Here is a 12460-nt window from a genome sequence, read left to right as displayed (position 1 = left end):
GGACACCAGAAGTAAATTTGCTGTTTACCCACACCCAAGGGATTTCTTGAGATTTCATTATAGATATATGGATAGATAGATGGGTAGACAGTTTGGAAAACAAAATTGACGTAATCGAAACACACAGAACATGGCACCCTATGCCTGAATAATGCAGATTCTTTTCAAATGCAATAGAACCTTTACTAAAACTTACATGTGCTGAACCATAAATCAAAACTTAACAAATTTCAAAGGATTTAAATCACATAGACTATTTCTGACCATAGTGAAATTAAGCCAGAAATCAATAACAGAAAAATTTCTAGAAAACATTTGGAAATTTAGCACTCACTTCTAAATAATTCATGTATCAATGAAGAAATCCCAATTAAAAACTAGAGAGTATTTTGAATTGATTGATTAAAAAAATGGAACATATCAAAACTTGTAGGATTCAGTGAAGTCATGCCTTAAGGGAAATTTATGGCTTTAAATGGATATTTTAGAAAATAAATACAGAAAATCAATGATTTAAACTTTATCTCAAGAAGAAAAAACTAAAAAGTTAAAGCAAAGAAAGTAATAAAAAGAAAAATTAAAAAGCAGAAATTGGTAAAATGGAAAGTATGCATACAATAGAGAAAACCACAAAGCCGAAAGTTCTCTAAAAAGATTGCATGAAACCTATAACTAACAATTTACTTGATGGTGAACAATGCTTTCCCTAATAAGATCAGGAACACAGCAAGAATGTCTGCTGTCATCATTTCTATTCAATATTGTACTGTCAGTGCTAGCCAGCGCAATGACGCAAGAAAAAGAAATAAAGACATGGAGATTGGAAAGAGAGAAGTAAAACTCTTATTCACAGAACAATATGATTGTCTATATAGAAAATCCTATGGAGTCTGAAAAAAAAGCCACTAGAATCAGTTTAGCAAGATTGTGGGATCCAAAAAAATCAATATATTTCTATAGACTAACAACAAATAATCAGAAATTTAAAAAACAATAAAAATTATGACAGCATAAAAAAATTCTTAGATGGCCCACATGAACCACAGCCTCTTCTAGCCGGAGCCCAGAAGAACTAGATGGTGCCCAGCTACCACTACTGATGGTTCTGACCAGGGACACAATAGAAGGCCCCAGACAGAATGGGAGAAAAATGTAGAACAAAACTCAAATTCATAAAAAGACCAGACTTACTGGACTAATAGGGACTAGAGGAACCCCAGAGATCATCGCCCTAAGATACCCTTTTAACCTGGAACTGAAGACACTGCAGGAGGTCGCCTTTCAGCCAAATAATGAATTGGCCGGTAAAATAAACAATAACACCTGCGAGGAATATGCTCCTCTAAACAATCAACTATATCAGACCAAATGGTCAGCATTCACACAAAAGCAAAGATAAGAAGGCAAGGAGGGGCAGGGAAACTGGATGGATGGAAACAGGACAGGCAGCATGGAAATGGTGAGAGTGCTGTCATATTACAGGGAGTGTAACCAATGTCACAGAACAATTTGTGTATGAATTTTGAATGGGAATCTAATTTGCCTTGTAAAGTTTCACCTAAAACACAATAAAATATTCAAAAAATTTAAAAAATAACAAAAAATTCTTAGAGATAAATCTGACAAAAGATGTACAAGATCCATAAACTGAAAATAATAAAACATTCCTGAGAGAAATTAAAGAAGATCTAAATAAATAGATACCAAGTTCATGGATCAAAAGAATATTAAAATGTCAATTTTCCCCAACTTGATCTATAGTCAATGCAGTCTCATTCAAAATCTCAGAAAGCTTCTTTTGTAGAAATTGGCAAGCCAATTCTAAAATTCATATGGTAAATCAAAGGATTTAGAATAGCAAAAATAACTAAAAAATAAGCACAAAGTTGGAGAACTTATGCTACCTGATTTCAAGACTTATTATAAATCTACTGTAATAAATTTGTTTTGGAGGAAGTACAGCCAGACTTGTCCTTAGAATCAAAGATGGCAAGACTTCATCTTGCTTACTTTGGACATGTCGTCAGAAGAGACAAATTGCTGGAGAAAGACATCATGATTGGTAAAGTAGAGGGTCAGCAAAAAAGAGGGAAACCCTCAATGAGATGGATTGACACAGTGGTTGCAACAAAGAGCTCAGATAAAGCAACAATTATGAGGATATTATAGGAATGGGCAACGTTTCGTTCTGTTACATGTAAAATTGCTATGAGTCAGAGCTGACTCAATGGCACCTAACAACAACCACAGTAAAAACAGTATGGTAAAGGGATAGACACATAGATCAATATAACAGCATAGACAGTCCAGAAATAGACCCACATATATAAGGTCAATTGATTTTTGAAAAAGAGGCAAAAGCAATTAAGTGGAGAAAGGGTAGTCTTTTCAGCCAATGATACTGGAAAAAATACATTACATTAAAAAAAAAAAAAAAACCTGGATCCGTATCTCATGCCATATAAAAAATTAGCTAAAGTTGATCATAGTTGTAAATATAAAACTTAGAACTATAAAACCTAATACAAGAAAACATAGAAGAAAGTCTTTGTGATTTTGAGTTAGGCAAGTATGATCCATAAGAGAAAAAAATTGATAAATTAGACTTTTTCAAAATTAAGAATGCTTTGAAAGACACTACGAGAGAATGAAAAGACAAACAACAGAGTGAGAAAAAATATTTGTAAATCATCTATCTGATAAAAGACATATCCAAGATATATATTTAAAAAACCTGAAAAACTCTTTAAAAAGTAAGAAAACATGCCACGTTTTTTTAAATGGCCAAAAGACTTTAACAGACACTTCACCAAAGACGATATATGGATAGCAAAATAAGTACATGAAAAAAATCCTAACATCATTAGTCATTAGGGAAATGCAAATTAAAACCAAAATGAGATACAACTACATACCTATTGGAATGGCTAAAAGCAAAAAGCCTGACAATATCAAGTCTTGGAGATGATGTGGAGTGACTGGAGTTCCCATGTGCTGCTGGTAGGAACATAAAATGATACATCAACTTTGGAAAGTTATTAAAAAGTTAAACATACACCTACCATGTGATGTAGCCATTTCAATACTAGATATTTACCCAAGAGAAATGGAGGTATATGTCCTTACAAAGACCTGCACATGGATTTCCCAGCAGTTTTGTTTGTAACAGCCAAAACCTAGAAACAACCCAAATGAATTGAATTGATAAACAAATTGCAGTATATCCATACAATGGACTGCAACTGAGCAATAAAAAGAATGAACTATAGTTTTATAGATGTACATTGTAACAAGAATAAATCTCAAAACAATTTTGCTGAATGAAAGAAGAGTACATACCATATGATTCCATTTATATAAAATTCCAGAAAATGCAAACTAATTTATAGCAACAGATAGCAAGCAAGTGGTATTTGCCTAGGGACAGTAGTAGGAGGCAGAATTACAAAGGGACATGAGGAATCTTTTGGCACTAAAGGATAGTTTTGCTTGTGGTGAATGGTATAGGTGAATACATATGTAAAAATTTATCAAACTATAAACTTGAAGTAAGTGTAGTTTAGTGTATGTCAATTATAATCAATAAAGCTATTTTTAATGGTAATCAAAACTTCCTCTTACCTTCCACTCACCCCATCCCCCAAATCCTCAAGACAAAAAGGTTTTACAGATGAGTAAAGAATGCACAAGAATGAAGTTGGACCCCTACCTCACGCCATATAAAAAAATTATCTCAAAATGAATCAAAGGCCTAAATGTAAGAGCTAAAATTAGAAAACTCTTAGAAGAAAACATAAGCATAAATCATGACCTTGGATTAGGTAATGGTTTCTTACATGTGACACTAAAACACAATCAACTCGAGAAAAAAAAAGTAAATTGGATATCATCAAAACTAAAAATGTTTGTGCTTTAAAAGACACCATCAAGAAAGTGAAGAAGATGGCCAGCAGAACAGGAGGATATATTTACAACTTATCTATCTGATAAGGGACTTGTATCTACACTATATGAAGAACTCTTAGCACTCAATAATAAAAAGACAAGTAATCCAATTTTTGACGACGTGGGCTAAGGATTTAAATTGACATTTCTCTAAAAATACACAAGTGGCCAATAAGCACATGAAAAGATGTACAACATCATTAGCCATCAGTGAAATGCAAATCCAAACCACAACACAGTCTCATTTCACGCCCACTAGGATAACTATTTAAAAAACAAACAAACAAGCATGGACAATAACAAGTATTTGGTGAGGATGTGAAGAAATTGGAGCCCTCATACACAGCTGGTGGGGATGTAAAATGGTTCAGGCACTGTTTTAGGCTGGGTTCTCTAGAGAAGCAAAACCAGTAAAGCATATAAATATATAGAGAGAGATTTGTATCAAGGAAATGGCTCACGCAGTTGTAGAGGCTGTAATGTCCCAAATCTGTGGGTCAGGAAAGAGGCGTCTGATTCACATAGCTGAAGGGGCTGGCGAACTCAAGATTAGCAGGCCAGAGGGCAAGGCTGTTGCTCACAGGCTGTGAAGCTCACCGAATCCCAAGATCAGCAGGCAAGATGGCAGGTAAGCTGCTAGCTCAAGTCCCAAGAACTGGAGGTCAGACAAACAGGAGCCAGCTGCAGGATCCAGAACAAGTAAGAGCCCCTGAGCCCTGCCTGAACATCCGCCCACACTCGATGCAGTCCCCATGCTCAAGGAAACTCCCCTTCAACTGACTGGCTACTCACAGCAGATCCCGTCATGGGGGTGATCATGTATCAAATCTCAACAAGGAAGTGATCAAAACATTACACGACTGCCAAAACACTGAGAATCATGGCCCAGCCAAGTTGACACACAATTTTAACCACCACAGGCACTTTGAAAAACAGTCTGGCAGTTCCTCAAATTGTTAAACACACAGTTACCATATCACCCAACAGTTCCACTACTGGGTATATACACAAGAGAATGAAAACTTATGCCCACATAAAAACTTGTACACAACAATAGAATACTATGCATCAATAAAGAACAGTGACGAATCTGTGAAACATTTCATAACATGGAGGAACCTGGAAGGCATTATGCTGAGCGAAATTAGTCAGAGGCAAAAGGACAAATATTGTATAAGACCACTATGATAAGATCTTGAGAAATGGTATAAACTGAGAAGAACACATACTTTTGTGGTTACGAGGTGGGGAGGGAGGGAGGGTGGGAGAGGGTTTTTTACTGATTAGTTAGTAGATAAGAACTACTTTAGGTGAAGGGAAGGACAATACTCAATACAAAGAAGGTCAGCTCAAATGGACTGGACCAAAAGCAAAGAAGTTTCCTGGATAAACTGAATGCTTCAAAGGTCAGTGAAGCAAGGGCGGGGTTTGGGGACTATGGCTTAAGGGGACTTCTAAGTCAATTGGCAAAATAATACTATTATGAAAACATTCTGCATCCTACTTTGAAATGTGGCATCTGGGGTCTTAAATGCTAACAAGCGGCCATCTAAGATGCATCAATTGGTCTCAACCCACCTGGATCAAAGGAGAATGAAGAACACCAAGGTCGCACAACAACTATGAGCCCAAGAGACAGAAAGGGCCACATGAACCAGAGACTTACATCATCCTGAGACCAGAAGAACTAGATGGTGTCCGGCCACAACTGATGACTGCCCTGACAGGGAGCACAACAGAGAACCCCTGAGGGAGCAGGAGATCAGTGGGATGCAGACCCCAAATTCTCATAAAAAGACCAGACTTAACGGTCTGACTGAGACTAGAGGAATCCTGGCGGTCATGGTCCCCAAACCTTCTGTTGGCCCAGGACAGGAACCATTCCCCAAGGCAACTCATCAGACATGGAAGGGACTGGACAATGGGTTGGAGAGAGATGTTGATGAAGAGTGAGCTACTTGTATCAGGTGGACACTTGGGACTGTGTTGGCATCTCGTGTCTGGAGGGGAGATGGGAGGGTAGAGAGGGTTAGAAACTGGCAAAATTGTTACAAAAGGAGAGACCGGAAGGGCTGACTCATTAGGGGGAGAGTAAGTGGGAACATGGAGTAAGGTGTGTATAAGCTTATACGTGACAGACTGACTTGATTTGTAAACGTTCACTTAAAGCTCAATAAAAATTATTAAAAAAAAAAACTTGTACACAAACGTTCATAGATGCATTCTTCAAAATAGCCAAAAAATGGAAACAACCCAAGTGTTCACCAACCGATGAATGGCTAAATAAAGCATAGTTTAGCCATACAATGGAATATTATTTGACAATAAAATGGAATAAAGTAATGTTATAAAGCACAACATGCATGAACCTTGAAAACATTATGGTTAGTGAAAGAAGCCAGGCACAAAGGACCACATATTGTATGATCCCATTTATAGGAAATATCCAGAACAGGAAAATCCATAGAGACAGAAAGTAGATTAGTGGTTGCCTAAGGTTGGAGGGCATGGGGGGAGCTGAGGGGTGATGGCTGAGAGGTGAGGTTTCTTTTAGGAGTAATGGTTGCCCAACTGTGAATCTATGAAAAGGCACCGACTCGTGCACTTTAAATGTATTTGTGTGTGTGGCATGTGAATTATATCTCAGTAAAGCTGTTAAAAAGGAGCTCTGGTGGCACAGTGGAAGTACAAATCCACCAGCCCCTCTGCAGGAGAAACGTGGCAATCTTGGAAACCCTGTGGGGCAGAACTACTCCGTCCTGTAGGGTTGCTATGAGTCAGATTCAACTCGATGGCAATGGGGATGGTTTAATGCTGTTAAAAAGAAAAAGATAACAAAATAATAAATGTTGGAGAGGCTGCGGAGAGATTGGAACTCTCATACACTGCTGGTGGGATTGTAAAATGGTACAACCACTTTGGAAATCTATCTGGCGTTATCTTAAACAGTTAGAAATAGAACTACCATACAACCCAGAAATCCCACTCCTCGGAATATACCCTAGAGATACAAGAGCCTTCATACAAACAGATATATGCACACCCATGTTTATTGCAGCTCTGTTTACAATAGCAAAAAGTTGGAAGCAACCAAGGTGTCCATCAACGGATGAATGGGTAAATAAATTGTGGTATATTCACACAATGGAATACTACGCATCGATAAAGAACAGTGACGAATCTCTGAAACATTTCATAACATGGAGGAACCTGGAAGGCATTATGCTGAGCGAAATGAGTCAGAGGCAAAAGGACAAATATTGTATAAGACCACTATTATAAGATCTTGAGAAATAGTAAACCTGAGAAGAACACATACTTTTGTGGTTACGACGGGGGGAGGGAGGGAGGGTGGGAGAGGGTTTTTTATTGATTAATCAGTAGATAAGAACTGCTTTAGGTGAAGGGAAAGACAACACTCAATACATGGAAGGTCAGCTCAATTGGACTGGACCAAAAGCAAAGAAGTTTCCGGGATAAAATGAATGCTTCAAAGCTCAGCAGAGCAAGCGCGGGGGTCTGGGGAACATGGTTTGCGGGGACTTCTAAGTCAATTGGCAAAATAATTCTACTATGAAATCATTCTGCATCCCACTTTGAAATGTGGCGTCTGGGGTCTTAAATGCTAACAAGCAGCCATCTAAGATGCAGCAATTGGTCTCAACCCACCTGGAGCAAAGGAAAATGAAGAACACCAAGCCCACATGACAACTAAGAGCCCAAGAGACAGAAAGGGCCACATGAACCAGAGACCTACATCATCCTGAGACCAGAAGAACTAGTTGGTGCCCGGCCACAATCGATGACTGCCCTGACAGGGAGCTCAGCAGAGGACCCCTGAGGGAGCAGGAGAGCAGTGGGATGCAGACCCCAAATTCTCATAAGAAGACCAAACTTAATGGTCTGACTGAGACTGGAGGAATCCCGGTGGCCATGCTCCCCAGACCTTCTGTTGACACAGGACAGGAACCATCCCTGAAGAAAACTCATCAGACATGAAAGGGACTGGTCAGCGGGGGGAAGAGAGACGCTGATGAAGAGTGAGCTAATTATAGCAGGTGGACACTTGAGATTGTGTTGGCAACTCTTGTCTGGAGGGGGGATGGGAGGATAGAGAGAGAGGGAAGCCGGCAAAATTGTCAAGAAAGGAGAGACTGAAAGGGCTGACTCAAGACGGGGAGAGTAAGTGGGAGTAGGGAGTGAGATGTATGTAAACTTATATGTGACAGACTGATTGGATTTGTAAACGTTCACTTGAAGCTTAATAAAAGTTATTATAAAAAAAAAAGAAAAAGATAAACTTACAGAAATAAAGTTCCTCTACAACATCAGTACAAATAGGAATTGTATTAGAAAATAAGATATGATCCATGATAGCAATAAAACCTAGAGAGCATGTAGGAATTAATCTATCCCTAGCTATGAGCTGGAATTGACTCAATGGCAACGGGTAATATTGGGTAAATACTTTATGAAGAATTATTTTTAATTCTAATAAAGGATATAGCCTTTAAAGGAAAATTTGAATAGATATACAAATTAACAACACTGTAATAAAAATGCCATTGTCTAGTTTTGAGGAACTAGGCAAACTTATTCTAAAAGTACATGGACTAATAACTAAGTCAATTTTGAGAAAGAATTTTAAAGAGGGATTCTCACTCTACCAGATATGAATACCATATTTTAAATAACACACCCACACCTGTAACACTTATAGCACGCCTAGGAAAATAATGTGCAAGGAGGTCGCACGGTTGGCAAAAGCATATAACGCGAGCGTTATTTGCATAAAAATATCGTACATATTACAAAGCCATGGTAATTTTTGAAACATCATAATATGGTATTGATGCATGAACAAACAAAAATAGATTGAGAAAAGATATTTACAACATCACAAATCGACAGGGGTTAAGTTACGGAACTCCTGTGTGTTAAGGGTGAGGCACAGGCTCCAGGCAGGACCCCAAGGCCCTGCACAGGTGAAGATCTCAAAGACTCAAGAGAGGTGTGCTGAGCCTAGAGCCTGCATGCTGCACTGGTAAAACTTTGGCTTGAGAAGCCCAGGTTTAAAATTTGTCAAGAAAGAAACCTTAAATGGGGGGTATAATTGGCTAATGAACTAAAAATTTAGACAGAATACAAGTATTATTACTATTTTATGGAAGTATGACAGTTAAGGAAATTGAAGCTCATGAAGTACCTTGTCCCAAGTCGCACAGCTAGCACAGGCTGAATACTAGTTCTTTTGTGTATAATTAATCCACTGCACATCGTGTGTAATATATATGTCCTTTCCCCTCCCTGCCCACAAGTCTGAATGCTGACTCCTTCCAGGTCAGTGATCTCTCTGGGGCATTTCCATTTGCCTTACTCACCCTCAGGGATGTTTTGGAAGACCGTGGTATCCTTATCCTTGGTGTCAGAGGTGGAGAACCCCAGGGGGAACTTGCCTGCCTCAACATTGGTCGCCTCGCTCCAGCCGTCCAGATTTTCATCCAGGGGTATGGTGCGAATGCTGTTGTCCTCGGAATAATCTGGCTGACTGCTCAGCGTCAGGGTGGAGGTGTCGCTGAAGAGGAGGCTGGAGCCCATGCTCAGGGTCTCATTGGAGCCCAGGACCAGGGTCATGCACGAGGATGGAAAGAGGGCAGAGTTGGGCCCATGGGTGCTGGAGTGCAGGCTGATACCGTCAGTGTAGCAGGGATTCAGGGTCATGCATGAAACCTTAGTGAAGGTCACATTCAAATCAGATCTGGGGTTGACATTTGAAACCACATTGATGGTGCCCCTGGAGCTTGTGTTCCAGGTTGCATCCAAGGCTCCTTTAGAAACAGACTCAAAGATGTTATGGGAAGACAAAGTGATGGTTTCACTTGTGTCTGGGATGGGGGTCCCTGGAGTGGCATCCAGATCCAGTATAGGGACATTTCCTGAGTCAGGATCCAGAGAAGTGCTTAAGGCTGGAATAAGAACTGCTTTTGAGCCTGGCCTGGAAACGCTGTGGCCCATCACCAGGGCCTCTTTTGAATGGGGCCTTACAAATGGGTTTGATTCAGGCCTGGAAGGATTGGAGTTACTCTGACCCAAACCAAAAACCTTGCTTGAGAGGGCATTGAAGGTCTCCTCAGAATTTGGCCCAGAGTGGTTGTCCGAGCTCAGATCAGGGGCCTCAGTAGAGCCAGGGCTCAGGATGAGATTTGAGGCTGGACAAAGGGGCCCACAGGAGTCAGGCTTTGAGATGTGGTTCGAATCCAAGCCCACAGCCTCAGCAGGGTGGGAACTGGGAGTCTGGAGGGAGGCTGGAACCGGGGCTTTAGTGTCCCCAGGTCTGGGGGTGCTATCAGACATCAGGCCAGGGGTTTCCCCTGAGACAGGACTCAGAGCTGGGTTAAGGTCTGAAACGAGAGCCAAGCCAGAACTCAAGGGTAGATTCAAGGTAGGAACGAGGGCCACATCTGGGTTGGGCACAGAGACAGTGCCAGAGCCTAAAACAGGGGCCTCACTGGCGTTGAGACTTGGCGTCATCTTTGAGTTTTCACGGAGAGTCAGACTAACTCCTGGACTCAGGGCCATGCCCAGCCTGGAGGTCTTTCAGTGCCACTGCCCCCTTCTCTCCAACAGCCGACGGTTGAGCTTCCTGTAGTGCTCCTGAGAGAAAGGCAAATGTGGCCATGCCACACCTTGTTAGAGCTTTTTCATGGCTCCCTTTAGGATGAAGGCCCTCACTGTGGTTTACAATGTCCCCAGTGACCACACCCAGCCCACCTCTCCAGGCCCATCTTGCACAGCTTTCTATGTTCCAGACGATGTGTTTCAGTTCTTTTACCACACCCTACTTTCTGTCCTTGACCACTCCCTACTCACTAAGGCCTCATACATGACCCTTATCCTGGTTCCACCAATATCACTCCCTGTTCCTTGTCTTTGACTACTTCTTACTCTCTCTTTTGGACCACTTCCTATTCTCTGTCTTTGACCACTCCCTATTCTCTTTTGGATCAAAACCAAAAAACCGAAGCAGTTGTCTTAGAGGAGATTCCAACTCATAGCCACCCTATAGGACAGAGTAGAGCTGCCCCATATGATTTCTAAGAAGTGACTGGTGGATTCGAATGGCTGACCTTTTGGTTAGCAGCCCAGCTCTTAATCACTGCACTACTAGGGCTCCCTTTTAAGGCCCTCACAAATTTCCTTGGCCTGGACCTCCTCCCATTGCCCTTTGTCAATCCTACTCCTCCAAGCAAAATATTCATGCTTTATCCCAGTGACTTATTTAGTGGTCTAGCCCCTGCAAGAAACGAGCTCAGTGATGACAAGAACTGTACATATCCTGGCCCCTGCAGCATCCCCAGCACCTAGTACAGTGCCAGGTACACAGTAGAAAGTCTACAAATACTAGAACAAGTGAGGAACCTCTTCTACCTTCAGGCAGAAAAAAGGAGAAGCCTTTTAATGGATAACCCTACTGCCACCCAGCCACACATGACTTGGAAACCTATATTCACCAACAAGGATTCCTGAACCTCAGCAGATTAGGATGGTCCTAATCAGAGACAAACCCTTAAGTCTCTAGAACTCTCCTTCAAAGAGCCATGGTATTAGCTTTCCAAAGCAGCATTGGCAGACCTGCCCATAGCCCTTAACATTTGGACTGTGCTGGGTGAGGCAGAGTGTATGGAGAACCTGGGGCACTCATCAAAAATACAGCCTGCTTCAACCCAGCAATCTGACTGCTAGGTGAACTCCCCAATCCCTCCACGCCACCCCACCCCCAACACCTGGACCACCCTCCCTGTGGTAATTGTGGGTACAGCTCCCCTGTATGCACGGTGTTCTTAAGCAGGAGTGGGCCCCTGGGAGGAGACGCAGGAGACCAAGTCAGGGGAAGAGTGGCTTTTTCAGCACTTACTGAGCAGAGTCTACAGACCAGACATGTACACCTTCTAACCAAATCCCCCTACACACCCTGCGTGTGCACACACACACATACAGAGTCCTGGAAGTTAGATATTCTGCCCCATGAGGAAGTGGTGGGCAAGAAGAGGAGATTCACTTATTGCATCAGCCCTCAGGGCAGCCATGACCATCTCTTTATGCCACCCTCCTGCCTAAGCTCCTCCATGGATACCTGTCGTCTTCAGGACAGGGTCCCCAATCCTTGGCAGGACCTAAAAAGCCTTCCTTTCTCTGTCCACAGCCCTCTTTTTACCCTCCTTGCCTCCCCGTACTCCCATCTCCCTCCATTCCACCTTCATTTAATTTTCCCCAAAGAGCCAGGCTCTCCAGGTTAGGTCTGGGCCTTCCACAGGCTGGAAGCCCCCTTCTCCACCTCCCTTCCCTGTCTAACACCAAAAACATCACCCCTTTAGGCTTTAGTTCAAATGTCAAGAGCCTTCCTGGCCCCCGAGGTGAGGTCTACCTATGAGTTCCCAAGGTGCCTTATTCTTTCCCCCTCCCTGATGGCACAGTGGTTAAGAGCTCAGGCTAATAACCAAAAGGTCAGCAGTTC

General features: G+C 41.7%; 1 protein-coding gene across 1 annotated transcript in view; it reads right to left on the bottom strand.

Annotated features, from left to right (window-relative positions):
* The window catches only part of MROH7 (maestro heat like repeat family member 7), a 60997-nt gene extending 50473 nt beyond the window's left edge, over positions 1 to 10524 (bottom strand). The window contains exon 1 of the mRNA XM_049879352.1: positions 9327 to 10524. Within this exon, the coding sequence (XP_049735309.1) occupies positions 9327 to 10524 (1198 nt within the window). The remainder of the gene's footprint in view (positions 1 to 9326) is intronic.
* Between the last annotated feature and the right edge of the window lie 1936 nt (positions 10525 to 12460).

Source organism: Elephas maximus, chromosome 3 (assembly GCF_024166365.1).
Source record: "Elephas maximus indicus isolate mEleMax1 chromosome 3, mEleMax1 primary haplotype, whole genome shotgun sequence".
In the NCBI taxonomy this organism is placed as follows: Eukaryota; Metazoa; Chordata; class Mammalia; order Proboscidea; family Elephantidae; genus Elephas; species Elephas maximus.
Note: the sequence above shows the minus strand (reverse complement) of the source record. Positions and strands in the feature narration are given on the sequence as shown.